The sequence below is a fragment of the Gopherus flavomarginatus genome, chromosome 19, assembly GCF_025201925.1.
Source record: "Gopherus flavomarginatus isolate rGopFla2 chromosome 19, rGopFla2.mat.asm, whole genome shotgun sequence".
NCBI classification, from domain to species: Eukaryota; Metazoa; Chordata; order Testudines; family Testudinidae; genus Gopherus; species Gopherus flavomarginatus.
The window spans coordinates 25,143,891-25,162,006 of record NC_066635.1 but is presented as its reverse complement, the minus strand read 5'-3'; the positions used below and the strand labels follow the sequence as shown (position 1 = coordinate 25,162,006).

The 18,116-nt window shown below is 47.2% G+C and overlaps 1 protein-coding gene across 3 annotated transcripts in view; it reads right to left on the bottom strand.

Moving 5' to 3' along the window:
- The window catches only part of SLC43A2 (solute carrier family 43 member 2), a 53,605-nt gene that overhangs the window by 31,705 nt on the left and 3,784 nt on the right, over positions 1–18,116 (bottom strand). The window contains exons 1-3 of one of the 3 annotated variants that reach the window (XM_050929295.1): positions 14,632–14,754; positions 11,298–11,494; positions 1,044–1,248 (exon numbers count right to left, since the gene is read on the bottom strand). In XM_050929295.1, coding sequence (XP_050785252.1) covers positions 1,044–1,248; positions 11,298–11,457 — 365 coding nt within the window. In that variant the 5' untranslated portion in view covers positions 11,458–11,494; positions 14,632–14,754. Of the gene's footprint in view, positions 1–1,043; positions 1,249–11,297; positions 11,495–12,744; positions 13,291–14,631; positions 14,755–18,116 lie in introns of those variants that run through there. The other 2 variants (XM_050929294.1, XM_050929293.1) reach the window with 2 other exon arrangements.

Sequence of the window (18,116 nt, the reverse complement as noted above, 5' to 3'; positions counted from 1 at the left end):
TGAATTTTCAGGCAGCATCAGTGTCCCATCATCTGCACATGACAAGGAGACTGCAACCACCTTCCCCTACGACATGGCCCTACTAACATCTGTCCAGACTTCAGTCACCTCCAGGCTGGTTTACTGTAAAGCAGCAGTTTGTATGAAGAGCATTCAGAGCCTTCACCTGCCTACCTCTCAAGTGAGGCAGGTCAATGAGCACAAATACCTGGCCTCAATGCTTAGTACATAGTACTGGCTCAGTTCCAGGTGCAATTCATGGAGTTAGAATATTTACAGGTCTAGACAGTCTGGAACTGTTACCCAAGAAACCACTTCTCCCCTACATTCTATCACAGCAACTGTAAATACCTACTCCACATGATAATTTGAGACAGGAAGTGAGGATATTCCTTTGCCACTTGAAAGCACAAGGGAAGCTCTAGACAGGTAATACGCAATTAACTCTGGAGTAAATGGGGTAACATCCAGTTCTTGCAAGTCATGTGGGATGGGATAATTTAGTAACCACAAGCAAGACAGACCTTGTTTTCCTGTGTAATATAGCACCCCCAGCAGCACTGTGCCACTAGCACCATGGTGGGGCACTCACTTAGTATCAGCTTGACTTCCATCCCTACTGACACAGTGGAATAGTTCTTCTCTCCCGCTAGAACCTCGTTCCCAGGGAATTCAGAAGCAGAGACTCTACGAACATGGATGTAAGTCCCATCCCCTTCTCCTTATAGGGAAATTTAACATGCTAAATGAGTTCACCTGTCAGCCTCAAGCCTACCCTGTTCATGGCTGATGGAGTTCTGGGAGATTTCCAGTCCAGTCCAACAGCAGACAGGCTTTTCCCCCCCTGGATATCCATTTTACAAAGACAACAATAGTGGTCAGATACCATGGAAATTATGAGATCCCCTGGTGACAGGCATGATACAAGAACCTGAGTAGAATGAGCTGCTTGCCATAAATTATTGAACTGAGGACTAAGCATAACCTCTGGCTCAAAATTAACTTCTAGTTTTGAAACAGTTGGTATGTTTCATAACACCAACCTGCCAAGCAGACGCAGTTTGCGAGGGCCATATTTGTCCATGACAATCCCAAGAGGCAGAGTGATTGCACTCAGCAAGAAGGATCCAATGGTAAAAGCCAGGTTCAGCATTTCATCCTGCTCCGGGCAGATGAGCCACCCATTGATCCGAATCATAGCTTCCTGCTCTGTTGTGTTTCCATGTGCAGAGCTGGTGGTAAAATTCTCTATATGGGATAAAAGAAACATTGTTATAGTGTAGTGAGGAAGACAGCACACTAAACCCAGTTACAAGAAGAGGGGCAGGTAGTACAGCCCTGCACACAAAAAGGCACAGATCGCAATTGCCTAGATACACAGACAATTTACCAATATTAATCCAAAATAAAAGGTGTGGACACACAGATTTGCACCAAGATTACCAGAGGTGTGAATTACACCCCATACAATTATTTCTGTTCTAGTCACTGTGTAGACAAGCCCTTAGTCTAGAACAATCATTTGAAAGCCTGACATTCAGATGAGCTCTGTCACCTCAACTCCCTGCACTGGGATAGGAGCAGTTTAAGAACAGCTAGTCCTAGGGTGACCAGATGTCCTGATTTTACGGGGACAGTCCTGATATTTGGGGCTTTGTCTTGTATACATGCCAATTACCCCCCACCCCCATCCCAATTTTTCACCCTTGCTATCTGGTCACCCTAGCTAGTCCCAATAGACGAGTCTCTCGTTTTAGGCCTGACTCTCCAAGATGGTGATTCAACAGCCTCCCAGGTCACTTATTTCATTGCCCCAATTGTTCTTCTAGTTATGAACCTTCCAAGCTCCCTGGATGGCAGGGAAGGATGGTTCATCTGGGGTCTCTATATACCTGTAGACAGTTCTCCTCCCAGACTTTACAATTTGGGAGTTAAGAGAATTGAAAATGTTTTGTCCAAAACATTGATGGTATTTCTTCCTTGCCTTTTTTTTTGTGTGCCCATAGAATGAAGTTTGTTATTTATCTTACACAAAATGGCAACTATAGAATCAGGGCAGTTTGAAAAGGAGTTCAACATAAGCTCATCTCAGTTTACATTAGTAGTTTTCACTGCCTCTTGCCAGCTCTTTCATTCTCTTGCAACAACTTCCCAGAAAGAAAGCGTGCTGCATTCATTTTCATTAACATAAACTGATGATGCACTCCTTCTATATATTTCTATTTTCTGGCAGGGTCTATTTTCAAGTCAAGTAAGTTTGTTAGCATAACAAGGGACTTGGTCTTTCCCCAGCTGGAGAAAATCAATGTCATATAGAACTTTTCTATGGTATTTAATAACAAACTGTTTTCATGATAGTCATAGTTTAACATTCACAAGTTTAGAGATTTTTTTTTATGCATGAGTATATATGAGAATGGTGCCCAAAACTGAACTCATTACTTAAGTAAGATCTAATCAGCACCAAGAAAAAAGGAATCATCTTGTGAGAGAGACAGCTGAATATGACATCTGCCTTTTGGTTCAGCATTACCAAATCTATGGCTTTCATTATTCTCTCTAATCTTAGTGGTTCCACAGCCCAGCAACCCTGCAAGTCAGGCTTCAGAATATTTCCCTCTTACCAGAGCCTCTATACCTTTAGAGAACGTAGTTATTGAGTTCAAACTAGTTCTACAAGGCTGAGCTATGGTTTTAGTTCCATCTGTCAGCCTGATTACTCCCAGCTTCGTATCAACTGGAAATAAACTCTGCTCTACCCTCCAGGTTTCAAATACCTACAGATACTCAGTGACACCAATATTTAATGACTGGGAAGGTGCCTTCTACATGCACATACCTAATATACAAGCACAGGTGCTCCACATACCCCCCCCAAGAAGTACTGGAGTCTATCTACCTTATTTCATCTAGGTTCTTTCATTAGCACAAGGAACAACAAGTTTTGACCTATTCTTCCCTTTTGTTATTTCATGCCAATATTTATAAACCTTTATACTGTCCCGTCTGTTGCCTGTTTTCCATGTCTTCATGTTCAGTTCCTTTGTCCATGTGACCCGTTTTGTGTTTTTGGCCCTATTAGCATCCATTCTACAAGTGCAGAATGGAGACGTAATCACAGTGCCCCAGCAGCAATCTCACCACATCTGATGCAGAAAAATCACCCCTGCATTTGAGGTGTTCTTCACAAAAGAATTTCAGATTCACTGCAAATACTGCAGACCAGCTCCAAGTCCTACCAGCCTCCCATCTCACAGTACTTTATAAACTGTAAGCCTTACAACACTCGTCCGGGAGGCAAGGGATACAAAGGGGTCACTTCACCCACAGCCTCAATGCTTGGGCTAATCGCAGAGATAAGGTCATAGGAAACAGATGCGAGTGAAAGGTTAAACTCAGACAAACAAGAATTAGACAAAACAAATGAATTCCCTGTGTTAGCCCTCTATTAGGATAGCTGCAGGGCTTAGTTGTGGGCTAGGAGGGAGGGTGGGAGAACACTGGCAATGCAGTGACCTTATAACTTTTGACTGTGTGTGTCAAACAGTCAGGGAGCTCTCTTCAGGAGAAAAAGAAAACATAACAGGCAATACTTTAAGGATGGTTCATTCATTGTTGTTGTAATGTTATTAGTGTTTACCCTTACAACAGGGATCCTCATCATGCACTCCAATGAGAGGGACACAAGCGTGAAGGGCAGACACAGAGGGCAGCAATGTGGGGTACAGTCTTGGAAACAGCGGCCAGATTCCCGCTGAGATTGAACAGACTCTGTGCAGGTCACCTGTCCAGAAATGTTTGGGAGCAGGAGTGCTTCACTTCAATTTGTGCCTCAGTAAATCATCTGGTTTTGTGTCCGTCTCAGAGGAAGACCCTGCTGATGGTACCATGTAGAAACTAAAACACTACCTTATTGCAGAAAAATCGGAATTGCCCAGAGCAATGAAAGAAAACCCAACAAGGGGCTCTGCAACTTGTTATTCCCTGACCCTTACAATGGTTACTATACAATATATGCATGTCAGAAGATCAATCTGAAGCCTTTCCACTTGGGAGAGTAAACTGAATAATGAGAGCCCCAGATGCACTGTACTCCTGAGAACTCTCACACTCAGTCAACAGATAGGAATCAGCAACATCACATGACAAGAAGGTAGGATGAGATTACCGTGAATAGAACCTTGATATCTACAGCAAATACTCCAATTCTCACTCATATACAGCTCACATCCTGCTGTAGACCATTGTTTGGCACTATCACAGTGCTAGTCTCGATCTCTTGTGAGACTCTACAGAGAAGAAGGGTCCTCTGGTCTGACTGCACCATCCTTTCTGAATTCTTCAGCCAGACCCCATTTGTAACAAATATTTTAGACTATTCCTGAGCATGAAGTTCAGGAAGCTACAGTCTGAGTTAATCAGAACAGAGATGTGACCTGAACTCTGCTACACACTAGAGCAGTTTCAGATCCTTGTTAAACAGAAACAACTAGCTAGTATCAGCAGTATTAAGATGACTCATTGCAGCCAACAGTTATTCCATTTACAGACCCTCCAATATCAGCTGCAGAACAACAATTAGCAGCCTCACAGCCCAAGAGCCAGCTCAAATTATTTAAACTCTTTAAGGATGAGGGAATTCAGGTGCAACAAAAGCCCTGCATTGCCCATCAGAATTTGGTTGTTTCTGGATCTGCATTCCCCTCCCCACCACAAAAAAAAAAACCACTAGCATATGGTTCCCTAGACCAAAAGTTAAGTATTCCATAAGAAGGTCATTCATTAACTGCCCTTTGCTGACTTCTATGCATCCTAAGCAAACAGTACACCAGGGATGAACTTGGCCCTCCTAACAATGGTAACTGCCATCTCAAATCTTTTGCGTCAGGAAAGATTCAAGCAACCTAATCTAGAATTTCGGGGGGGGGGGGGAAGAGAGGAGAGAGCCGGGAGAAAAGACAAGAACAGCTGGGAGATGGAGGGTTCCAACACATGCAGACTTTCTAATCTGAGATTTCTGTTGCAACACATACTTATAAACACATGAGGTGCCCAACCATCTCTCATTTCCGTTTTTGCTTCCCATATTTTCTTTGATTTCTCAGACACCGCATATAGAAAACTAGAATGAAGGGGCTGTGTATGGGTGAACAACTGACTTGCAATACACGGGTTTCCTATGCCCATAAGAAATTGGCTTTTCTTTTTAGAATTTTATGCATTACACCCTAAATTTAGTTTGCGTTCCAACCCATACCGTGCACTGTCTGCTTATACCATTACGATGAACTTCCAGTTGATGGAATTTCCCTCCACCTGGACAGTCAGACTTTTAAGTTAAAGTTAATTTTAAAATCTTCCTCCCCTCCCCCCCCATATGATCTTGTGTTGCTGAGACAGTTACATGGTACCAACACCACCTCCACAGCACTGTGATTTCAGTAACAAGTGCTTTAACAATCAAAACAGAACATTGCCACACAAATCGAACATTTACCATGTTTATTTGATTAATGATCGCAGAGTCACATGTCTGGCCTTTCCACAAATAAGTCACTTCAAACTGATTTGTAAGAGCCACTCATGGCTGCAGATTGTGGGTATGCATACACAGCAACTAGAGACCTGAGGCTGACGTGTGCTGGCTCCTGGCGGTTGAACAGACTGTGGGGCTGTTTCATTGTTGTGTAGATGTCCAGGCTCTGGGCTGAAGCCTGAGCTCTGGCACCCTCCCACCTTGCAGGTCCCATAGCCAAAGCTCCAGTCCGAGCCTGGAAGCCAACACAGCAATAGAACAACCCTGTAGCCTGAGCACAAGTCAGCTGTCACAGGCCAGCAGCAGGTTTTCCTTTGCAGTGTAGACATACCTTCACTGTCATGGGCTCCACAGCTTCAGCTTAGTGCTAAATTCCAAATATGAGTTAACAGGCAACATTTTCCTTCTACTTTTTTTGTATTACAGACCCAACAAGCTGTAACTCAATTACTACTTTTTAAAAATCAGCTTTTTGGTATCCTGCAACCCTACCTCAGCAACCCTCTGTCTAACTAGCTCTTTATCTCTGCAAACTTCAAGGTCGTTTCAAGGTATATTATAAAGTCCTTGAACATCAGCCTCCCAACTCATATCACAAAAAAAAAAAATGCAGCAACTTATGGCCCTGAACACATCAGGCTTCAGAGTCCCCAGTAATTACCAATAAAGGCTGCACATCCAGATAAAGTGTGCAGAATCAGCAGTCACCCAATGGAAAAAGTTCAAGTTCAAATAGTTTTGAAGGGCAATTAATAGTAAAATTAAAAGTGGAGCAAAGTGTCACTATCAGATTCCCAGCCAGGTTCAGTCTAAATGCACCTCCCAGAAAGTGCCCAAGGATGGCATCTAGCCCAGGACAGGAGTCCTCCACTCACCAACCTCATCACAGAACTCACTCTTTCCTAAGGCAGTTCTACACTTAAAATGCTGCACCAGCACAGCTGCATCACTGTAGCGCTTCAGTGAAGATGCTACTCCTCTGACAGGAGTGTTTCTCCCATCGGCAGAGTTAATCCACCTCCATGAGAGGCAGTAGCTACATCATCAATGGGAGAAGCCCCTCTGTCGACATAGCGCTGCCTACACTGGTCTGGTCTAACTGTGATACTCAGGGGTGTGGATTATTTATAGCCTTGAGTGACAGTTATACTGATGCAAGTTTACAGTCTAGACCTGGCCTAAATAATTTGTTACTTGAATTCTCTTACTTTTTCAGGAATTCCTCCCCATTTTCCTTTAAATAAGGCTACCAAGAAATCCGTAGTCTCACCCTTGGCAGAGCATTTGGATGGAGATCCATATCATAGCTGGAAGGATTTCTGCTATGAAAAACACCAGCCTTTTTCTGAATTACAGCCCCTTTCAGGACTGATGCTGAAATCTCCAGAAATGAGGCTGCAAAGGGGACAAGGTCTAACTCTCTTTTAGTCTGAAGGGATCACAAGGAACAGAGTTTTTGCTGATGAGAGGGAAAGCCCTGCTAGTAATCTTTAACTAGTTAGGAAATTTTCTATGCTGCTCACATGTAACTATTGCAGAGTCTGAATGACAAATGTTCAAAGGTTAAGTTATAAAATTTCATTCCCCTGCCAATCTTTAGCTAGAAATCCCTCTCCTATTTATCTCTAACTATCCTGGTAAGGGCTACTGGTTGTAAATATTACTGGGTAGTGCTGGGGAAAGGGGTCACCTACACTGCATAACTCCAGTTAAATTAATCAATGAGCTTAGACTAGAATTCAGCCCACCTCTCTCATCTGCCTATCCACTGAGGCTCTTATAACAGTATCCATCACTGTAGCACAGTTCCCATCACATAGGGAAACTGAAGGAAAATTATAAGGGCATCTTGGAGTGACCAAAAACCAAATGAGATCTTTGGGAACCTACTTGCCTTTGAGCTTATACATCTTTCCCCCCACTTAGCAGTTGTGATTATAGGCATCAGAATAAAGAATTCCTAGGATAGAAGAGGGTGGGGAGAGGGAGAGAGAACACGGGTCATAATTGGTCTATGGAACTCACTGCTGAGATACTGAGGACAAGCATTTAGCAGAATTCTAAATGGATCAGATATTTACACAGATAAAGAGAACATCTAGTTATATTAGATAGTAGTTATATAAAAGATATGGCTTATACACTGAGGCAGGAGTTAACTACTGACAAGGTGAGGAAAAAACTTCCCCTGTGAGCAAGCTATTTCATCATTGTCCAGGATGGAGATTTAACACATTCCTCTGAAACACCTGGCACTGGCCACTCTTGTAGACACAACTAGGTGGACCATTGTTTTAAACTGGTCTGGCAATTTCTATGGTACGGAAAACTGTCAGAACAGAAAATATGTTATCATATCACCGAGCTGGGAGGAGTTGGGGGGGGGGGGGCGGGATGGGCAGAAGATGGCAAAAAACAATAAAAAAGGATTACTTGGGGCTCACAATAAAGTTGAGTCCTGGCTAATTTGGAGAAGGGTTGGAGAGTGGCTATTCTTGGGGAAGCGTTTAGACTGCATGAATTACAAAACCAAAGTACATCCCATCCCAGCTCCAGCTAGTGAGGAGCTTATGCAGAGGAAAGGACAAAAATCCAATGTTTCTGTTTAAAGAGGTGGAACTCTGGAGAAGTTAACTAGGTTATTCTATGTAGATCTGCTGAGCCTCAACTCACCAGCACAGACAGCTGAGAGAATACTTGCAAAACCACCTGCTGTCTTTCATGATCGTATAAAACGGAATTTTCTAGAATAGTTAACTCAACCCAGGAAGCTTAAAAGAACTGGATGGCGGATTAAAAAAAAAAACAAAACAAAAACAAAAAAAAAGCATGAATGGCTATCTAATTGGCAATCAATTCTTTATACCTTGTGCATAGGGAAGTACCATGGAAACCACAGAATGTCAGTGTTGGAAGGGACCTCAGGAGGTCATCTAGTCCAACCCCCTGCTCAAAGCAGGACCAATCCCCATACAGATTTTTGCCCCAGATCCCTAAGTGGCCCCCTCAAGGATTGAACTCACAACGCTGGATTTAGCAGGCCAGTGCTCAAACCACTGAGCTATCTCTCTGTAAATAACAAAAGGGCTCATGTCTACACCACAACTAAACACCCACGGCTGGCCCATGTCAGCTGAAGGAACCTGAACACAATTAAACAGCCCCATAGCTCTAGTCCTGCAAATCTGAGTCAGCTAACACAGGCCAGCCATGGGAACATAAATATCCCAGATAAGCAACAGCTGGGGTGAGAAGCATGAACAAACAGAGCTTTATTCGCACAGCATCCCATACTATCACTCAACTGTGATATCCACCTAACAGCACATGAAGGAGGGAGACAGACTGTTTCAGTCAGGGCCATAATGTGTAAGTATCGGATGTGATGGATCAGACCATGGGCTAGATCAGTACCCTGCCTCTTGAACTGGCAAATGCTAGATACTCCGAAAGAAGTCAGTCAAGCTACTCTTAATGAGCCTAACCAACTGTGCATGCCAATTCCTTCCCACCCACCACAGGTAACCAGATTGTCATACAGGATGGTATTTTACTACCTTTGTTCTCTTAATCTGCACAGTTACGAGGTTATTAATGGTTATACATTTTAGATTAGATGGCAAGAAAAATGCAACATACAAAACTGTAAGACTAGGACATCTTGCAGCATTCTACAATCATAATGTATATAGTATGTGAAATGAAACACTTGGCCAGCATTGTAGTGCAGCCAAGCTAGGGTGAAAGAGGCGGATGTTTAGAGTGCAACATTGCTGTGTGTTGCTAGTTTAGGACAGGAGGGTCCTTCAGCCATCCACTCTCAGTCACCTCTTCCTTAAGTTTTGTTCACTCCCCCCGGACCATATTCCTTCCACAACCACCAGTCACCCAGCTCAGACGTCTCTGCTGCTCTCAGCCCCGATCCTCATTCAGTCAGTTTGTGTGTGTGTCTCTCTCTCTCTCTCTCTCTCTCTCTCCATCCATCCATCCCAACAACCCCCAGCCCTGACTCTTCCCCACACCAGCTTTCCTGACTCATGCATGGCCAATCACCTCTGGAGAGACTCCAGGGATGCTGCTCAATTTGCTGCATTAAAAGTTTGTTCTTTCCTCTTTCAGTTCTGCCATTTGCCTCATCCAGTTCCCTCTCCTCCCTGACTGGCTCCACACACCTACAATCCCCATCACTACACTGCTGCTCCTCAAATTTGTGCCACCTCCTTCACCCATTTCTCTTTCAGCCCAGATCTTGTCAAGTTTCTCAGAAAAGACCTCTCCAAGGTAAAGGCTGTCCTCCCATTCCCTCTGCAGATCCTCAGCTCACAAACCCCTCCTTGCTCAGACTAGGTACACCTCTCCTCTCCACTCCCAATCCCATCTCCCATATTCTGCCATCACAAGTGATAATCCAGCTAGCATCCTCCCCATAGAACAGGGGCAGTCACAGGGTAGTTCTTGGCTCATCACTTCCCTTCACCAGAGATTGGCACTCCTGGCGGAGCAGATGATGCTATACAAGACAAGAGAGAAGTAGCAGCAAGCAGAATTGTGAAGTTACTCAGAGATGAGGATAACAGACATGAACTTGATGCAGTGAAGCAGAGGGAGCCAGTAGAAGAATCAAAGTTGTGTACACAAAATGGTCAGAGTGATAGGTAAGGAAAATGGTCTCAGTAGCAGCATTCTGAATGGACTGTAGGGGGTGGCATCAGCATTTTGGGATACATGTACACAGTGAGTGGCAGCCCATAGCAGAAAGTCTCAGAGTCCAGGTTGACAGACTCAAGCTTGTGGGGCTCGGGCTGACATGCTAAAAATAGCTGTGTAGAGGTTGCAGCTTGAGATGGAGCTCCGGCTCTGAAGCCTAGCAAGTGGGGTGATCTTAAGAGTCGAGCCACAATGTCTACACAGCTATTTTTAGCATGGTAACCCAAACCCAAATCCATCGACCAGGATTCTAAGACTCACTGTCATGGGCTGTGTAGATGACCCAGGGAGACCAGTGGTGAGAGGTTACAGTAACTGTGGGGAGAGGTGGAGGTGGTCTAGATGAACGTTCCTACTAGCTGGACAGAAAGAAATAGGACAGAGCTCAGAAACACTGCGGAGGGAGAAGCAGCAGGATTTGGCCAAAGCCCGGATGTGTGGGCAAGAGAGGGTGGACTTAAAGGTGGGCCCAATGACTTTTCCCCAGACTCTCCTGCTCATGTGCTGCACCCCACTGGCTCCGCTTCCCTCCGTTCCCTTTTTTCTCATACCACGAGCAGCCCTGAGCATCTCTTGAACACCTGGAATATCTTCCCTGTTTTGTCACACTTTCCCCACAACCACCTCTTTCCATAAACTCTAATCAAACAGCATATCAGAACGTTCTCTTTGAAAGACCAGCAAGACCCCAGCTAGAGAGGCGAGGCAGAGGAAAGACAGTATAGGAAGACTTAGGAGCCTTGTGTTTGCCTAGACTGTAAGATCCTCAGGACAAGGCCCAATCTTCACTCTCTCTGCAAAGCACATGACACACCAAGGATGTTGTATATAAGTGTTATGTCAACAAGTCTCCAAGAGAATCTAGGGAAGGAGAATGCATTCCTCCAGGTCTGATCAGTGCATCAAGCCTAATCACGTAGGCGCTCTTCACACCAGCACATACAGACTGCAAGTTGCTTTGCCATGCCCCAGTCCTGACATACAACACGGTCAAATCTCCAGAACAACAGACTCAGCTGAATTCACGTGATCAGCCCCCAGATTTCTTCCTTACCTGGTTCATGACAGAGGTAGGAGTAAAATCCTTCGGACTTCAGCATGATGAGCAGTGATGCCCAGCCCAGAAGAACAGCAGAGAAGAGAAGATTCTCTACAACAGCTGTGCATGCCATCCACCAGCGCCGCCGATGTGCAGTAGCAAGTGTGGGAGCCATTGCAACACGGGAGGACTTATTTCTCTAGAATCTAAACCTGTAACAAATTGAAAACAGGACTCTTAAGTTCATTCCCATGTGTCAGTATTTATAGAGTTAGATATTCGTTGCTGCTACTTGCAGGTAGGTGCTACATGGAACATAATTCAAGTACAGATATCTGCTCTGACAGATGTGCAAAACTACACGCAAAATAGAAGCCATTGGGGTGTAAAACTAAGCTCTGCAGAATGAAATTTAAAGAGTCAATGTCAAGCCGCCCAGGAGGGAAGGGAACACAGGTGCACTTGAACCTGGCCTTATTATGGTCTCTCTGCTGCATAGACCTGCTGTTCAGTATGAAAGCACAGCCTGGGTGAAACCACAGTAGGAGATGTCTCCCACTGCCTGCTCAGAGCCCATTTTTATGGCAAGCCCAGCGCTCTGCTGACACCTGTAGCGAGACGGAGAGAGAGGACAAGGCAGACCTTTTAAAGGTGGCTCCAATAAGAAATACAACAGAATGGAGATTCATCCAACATATCAGTCTATCTGCAGCACTGAAGGCAGGAGAGGTTTGGGCCCTTACAAGGGCGCCAATCTGGTTATCTATGCCTGTTGAGTCTCAGCCATTCTTGATCATTTTGCGTCCATCAAGCTTGAACAAATGATGGATTCACCCTACACTGGAGTGCAGATCTGCTCTGAAGAGCAACTGTGAAAGTGGTGTTTTAGAACCAGTCACTAATTTTGGCTTCCCTATTTCAGACAATTTGGGCCTGGTTTTCTAGAACTTTGGAACTCCAAAATCAATGGCTATTTTGGAAGACTTGGACTTTATTTCAGCTCCTAAGCTCAGGGTCTCTACCTCAAATATCTGTGGAAAGATTCATTGGTCTGGCTAGATCAGTGGTTCTCAACATTTCCAGACTACTGTTCCTCTTTTGCAGTCTGATTTGTCTTTCGTATCCCAAGTTCCACCTGACATAAAAACCTCTCCGGCTGCCCAGCTCAGAAGGCAGTGCTACCAGCAGCACAGAAGTAAGAGTGGCAATACCATACCACCACTGCTGGCAGTAGCGCCACCTTCAGAGCTGAGCAGCTGGAGAGCAGTGGCTTTTGGCCAGGGTGTTCATGTTGTTTGTAGCACAGGAGGGCTATTTTTTAAATCCTGTGCCTGTCCCACCCTGCATTATCCACTCCCACATTGTTTGTTGAATTTTTATCCCTCTCCCACTGTTATGGCAGTGGGTCCTGCAGGACCCTAGAGTCTGTTGTAACCTTGACAAATAAGATGAATTCACCTACCCCCTGGAAGACCTCTGCATACCCCCAGGGAGTACAAGTACTTCTGGCTGAGAACCACTGGTCTAGATGAGACTCATAGCCTCATTTGAAGAAGCCACTTCTATAGCCACTTTTCAGAGAAGAATCCACTTTAATTATGATGAGGGAGAGAAGGCCATGAGGAAAAGTCAGGAACACCAGGGCTGCCTGTGATTACTGGATCTAGAGCAAGTCCCAACTTATAAGGTCCCTTCCTCCTGGCTCACCCCCAGCATGGAGGGTCTGACCCAATTTACTAAGAAGCTTGAGCCATGGGTGGGGAGTAGGTCTCACCCCTAATGCTGCAACGAGAGGCAGAACACAACCCCTGCCGCCACGTGTACTTCCCCACTCACAGAACCCAGTGTCACCTGGCACAAGGGGCAGTCCTGCCCCATCCACATGCGCTACCATGACCCTTCTTCACCCCCCCCAACAGCCAAAACCAGTCTGAACTGGCCACAGCACTGTGCAGAGAGGGAAGAACAGGCACCAGGGCAACCATACCAGCCACAGAATATGCAGGGACTGACCCCCACATTGGGAATCCCAAGGTCTGACACAGAAACCCCCAGCTGCCCCCATACACAACCCCCACTTGGCTCCAGAATATGCTTCCAAACCTCAGCACTCCCTGCTCCATCAATCCCCCCCACCCACCACTTCCCCCTCCAGGTACACCAACCCCCTCGGTAACCCCTCCTCTCCATCAGTCCCCTCCCCCCAGAGAGCCCCCAACTCCCCCCAACGGGTACCCCAACCTCCCTCAGTACCCCCACCTCGCCATCAGTCCCCTCCCCCCAGAGTGCCCCCAACTCCCCCCTCTGGGTACCCCAACCCCCCCTCGGTACCCCCACCTCGCCATCAGTCCCCTGCCCCCAACTCCCCCCACCGGGTACCCCAACCCCCCTCGGTACCCCCACCTCTCCATCAGTCCCCTCCCCCCAGAGTGCCCCCAACCCCCCTCGGTACCCCCTCCTCTCCATCAGTCTCCTCCCCCCAGAGTGCCCCCAACCCCCCTCGGTACCCCCTCCTCTCCATCAGTCCCCTCCCCCCAGAGTGCCCCCAACCCCCCTCGGTACCCCCTCCTCTCCATCAGTCCCCTCCCCCCAGAGTGCCCCCAACTCCCCCCCACCAGGTACCCCAACCCCCCCTCGGTACCCCCACCTCGCCATCAGTCCCCTCCCCCAGAGTGCTCCCAACTCCCCCCGCCGGGTACCCCAACCCCCCCTCGGTACCCCCTCCTCTCCATCAGTCCCCTCCCCCAGAGTGCTCCCAACTCCCCCCGCCGGGTACCCCAACCCCCCCTCGGTACCCCCACCTCGCCATCAGTCCCCTGTCCCCAACTCCCCCCACCGGGTACCCCAACCCCCCTCGGTACCCCCACCTCTCCATCAGTCCCCTCCCCCCAGAGTGCCCCCAACCCCCCTCGGTACCCCCTCCTCTCCATCAGTCCCCTCCCCCCAGAGTGCCCCCAACCCCCCTCGGTACCCCCTCCTCTCCATCAGTCCCCTCCCCCCAGAGTGCCCCCAACTCCCCCCCGCCAGGTACCCCAACCCCCCCTCGGTACCCCCACCTCGCCATCAGTCCCCTCCCCCAGAGTGCCCCCAACTCCCCCCCTCCGGGTACCCCAACCCCCCCTCGGTACCCCCACCTCGCCATCAGTCCCCTCCCCCAGAGTGCTCCCAACTCCCCCCGCCGGGTACCCCAACCCCCCCTCGGTACCCCCTCCTCGCCATCAGTCTCCTCCCCCAGAGTGCCCCCAACTCCCCCCTGCTCCATCAGCCCCCCCACCCAGCGCACCCCGCTCCCCTCAGCGTGGCCGTGGCCGTGGCCCTGGCCCCGGCCCCGGCCCCGGCCCCGGCTCACCCGCCCAGCGCGAGCTCCGCTCTCGCTCGCTCCGGTTCCACCCGGTGTTTTTATTCGGCTCTTTAGACAAAACAGCGGCGGCAGGTGATTGGTGGCGAAGGGGCTGGAAACAGGCGGTGGCCAATCAGCGCCCACCCGGCATGGGAGGGGGCGGCCTCGAGGCCGCACTGCCGCTGAGGTCCCGAAGCGGAGCGCGAGGGGTTGCTGCGCCCCAGACCCTCGGTGCAGCATCGCCCCCACTGCGCGCTGAGCCCCTCGCGCCTGGTGTCCGCTGCATCCCCGCCTGCGCCCGCCGCTGTGCCCCTGCTGCTCCCATCGACTGGGTCCTTCGCCCCACTGTCCCCATCGCTCACTGCACCCATCGCCTGGGCCCCTTGCCCCCACTGCACCATCACCCCCACTGCCTGCTGCACCCATCGACTGGGCCCCTCTCCCCTGGTGCACCATTGCCCCCACTGCACCATCACCCGGGAACCTCACCCCCATTGCCTAGTGCGCCATCTCCTGGGCCTGTCACCCAGTGCCACCCATCGCCTGGACCCTTCCATGCACCCATTGCCAGGGCATATTTTATTGCCATGGAGTACCCAAGCATTCCTTGCCCGGATGTAGCTAATTTTCTGTTACTACAGGAACTAGGTACCCAAAACTGTAATGTGTCTGGGCTCCCTTGAAAGCTCACCCCATTGCTTTATTGTTCTTATAGTCACAAAAATGTCACTACTATTTCGCTGTTGTCTCCTGTAGCCTTCTCCATCCCATCCTGAGTCACTAATGAGAACTACCACCCTCTTTCCTTTCTGTAACATCCTTTCCCCTACCTGTAGGCCTCCCGCTTTTCCCAGTACTCTACTTTTTGATGAACTGACCTTGGCCCATATTCATGGCCATTTATGACTGGTCTCATTTTCCAAACTTTGGGGCATTTCCCTTAGCCCTGTAGCCCATGTAACAATGATAAGATACAGGATAGGAAGATATTGGAGAAATGCAAGAGATTGATAGGCCTAGGTCTATACAGATCAGCTTAACCACTGAGATTGGGCAAGGCCCAACAGTCTTAGAAGTTGCTTAATAGAGTTAGCACAAGTAAATAAACTACAGTGACCTTAAGTCATAAAATGGCATAAAACTTTGTTTTGCAATATTCAAAATGCTGAGATTATGCATAAAATTGCTGACAGCTGATGGCAAGAAGTCAGTTGGTACCAGTTTAGGGTAGTTTTGGAAGAAAACATTAGCAGATGTCCAACTGCACATAGCCATAGTAACCAATTGACATATATGCTAATGAGCCTAAACTAATTAATATAATAACCTATAGAATAAGAACACCCCAACATTATGAGGGTGAAGAAGTTGAGATGTGGTCTAGGAGGGAGGAGATGATTATACATATGTATGAGGAGAATTGGCTTATACATATATATGAGGCCTATCAAATATCCGGTCATGGGTTAAGCTATTGGAGTTCTCCAATGGCATGCTGGAGCCAGACTAGGATCTGCCTCAACCTTTTGAGTGCTCCCCAAGGATAGAGGGAGTATACATATGTAATGGTGCTGGACATAATTACAGGACTGTATTACTTCAGCTTATTTGGACTGGTTTACTCAGAGGACTAATCGTCATGAAAATAAAGATTTTACAACTCCAAAGTCTTCCTTCTGTGTGAGTGGTGTTGTGATTGTCATGTACATCAGAGCATCCAACTGAGCAATAATTCCAATACAAGTGAGCCTGGTCTTGGGGCAAGAATTTCAGTGTTAATTGGGGATTCAAAGTAATCCGTATAATTAAAACATAATTAATAGATTTGGCAACACTCCCCTCTCAACTCTCCTGAACATCTTTTCATCTTTTTTAATTGTGGAGTCCAAACTGAAGTCATTATTCAACTTCAGGGCTGTCAAGTGAGCCAGTCTGTCAGCCTTCCTTCCGCTCAGGAGACTCCCACTGCTATAGTCACATACAGCCTTCATGTCACCTTTGTGGCAGCTTCACCTCATTGTCTCTTACTGAATTTCTCATTGGCAATAACCCTTATATCCTCTTCAGTGGTCCCATTTTCCCTATTCTGTATGTGTGCGAGAGATTATACAACCTTCCTAAGTAAAGCATGCTACGCTTGTCGTTATTAGTTCTTAGTTTACTGATTTGGGGTCATTTGTGGCTTGTACCATACGTATTCGCTATTTCAGACCTGCCTTCCAATCTATCTGTGATAGTTTTGGGTATGGAACCAGGGAGTTGGCACAGTTCAGAGAGAGAGGAAGGACCCTGAAAGGGGTGGGAGAGAGGAGCAGCATTGTACTGGGTTCCAGTCTGAATCCACTGACTAAGCCTTTGTAGATACCAATCATGCTGAAAACCAGATATAGAAAAGTGTCAGTGGAAGCAGGCTTGTGGGGAGAGGCACAGCCCTGTCAGAACCGGTTTGGGGAACTAGTCTTGCGTGAGCTGACGTGGAAGGCTCAGCTGCTCCACCTGCTGGATCTCGTCAGCACAGCCTGGTTTCCTGCTCACAAAAACGTTACCCAGGGACTGGCAGAGATTGCATTTCTGCAGCTGTGTGTGTGTGTGACAGGCAGGTGTAAATACCGATCTCGTTCCATAAGGATTTTCACAGAATAGTCCAGTCTCTTGCACCATCTCCAGGTCATCTTCCTGCATGGTAGCACAGTTAACTGACCACGCACATCAAACACACATAAACATTATACTGAGTAATTGCAGACTTCCAAAGCCTCACTCAGTGTAAGAAACTCTCTCGATAGGGATTGGTTTTAAGGTAGTTTATAAAAATCTCTCCTTAATAACAAACATAGTAATAACAAACACCATTAGCAGGAATAGTGAATAACACTAATTACTCTTAGGAGTTTTTTTTTTTCCTTTTTCAACATCCTCATTTCAATTCCCATATTGATCTATCCAATCCCTTAGTCCACCATGCCCTGCCCTGCCCTCAACATTTGACTGTAGCCTTGTTCAACCCTCCAACTCAGAAATGACTCATAGACTCTAGGACTGGAAGGGACCTCGAGAGGTCATCGAGTCCAGTCCCCTGCCCTCATGGCAGGACCAAATACTGTCTAGACCATCCCTAATAGACATTTATCTAACCTACTCTTAAATATCTCCAGAGATGGAGATTCCACAACTTCCCTAGGCAATCTATTCCAGTGTTTAACTACCCTGACAGTTAGGAACTTTTTCCTAATGTCCAACCTAAATCTCCCTTGCTGCAGTTTAAGCCCACTGCTTCTTGTTCTATCATTGGAGGCTAAGGTGAACAAGTTTTCTCCCTCCTCCTGATGACACCCTTTTAGATACCTGAAAACTGCTATCATGTCCCCTCTCAGTCTTCTCTTTTCCAAACTAAACAAACCCAATTGTTTCAGCCTTCCTTCATAGGTCATGTTCTCAAGACCTTTAATCATTCTTGTTGCTCTTCTCTGGACCCTCTCCAATTTCTCCACATC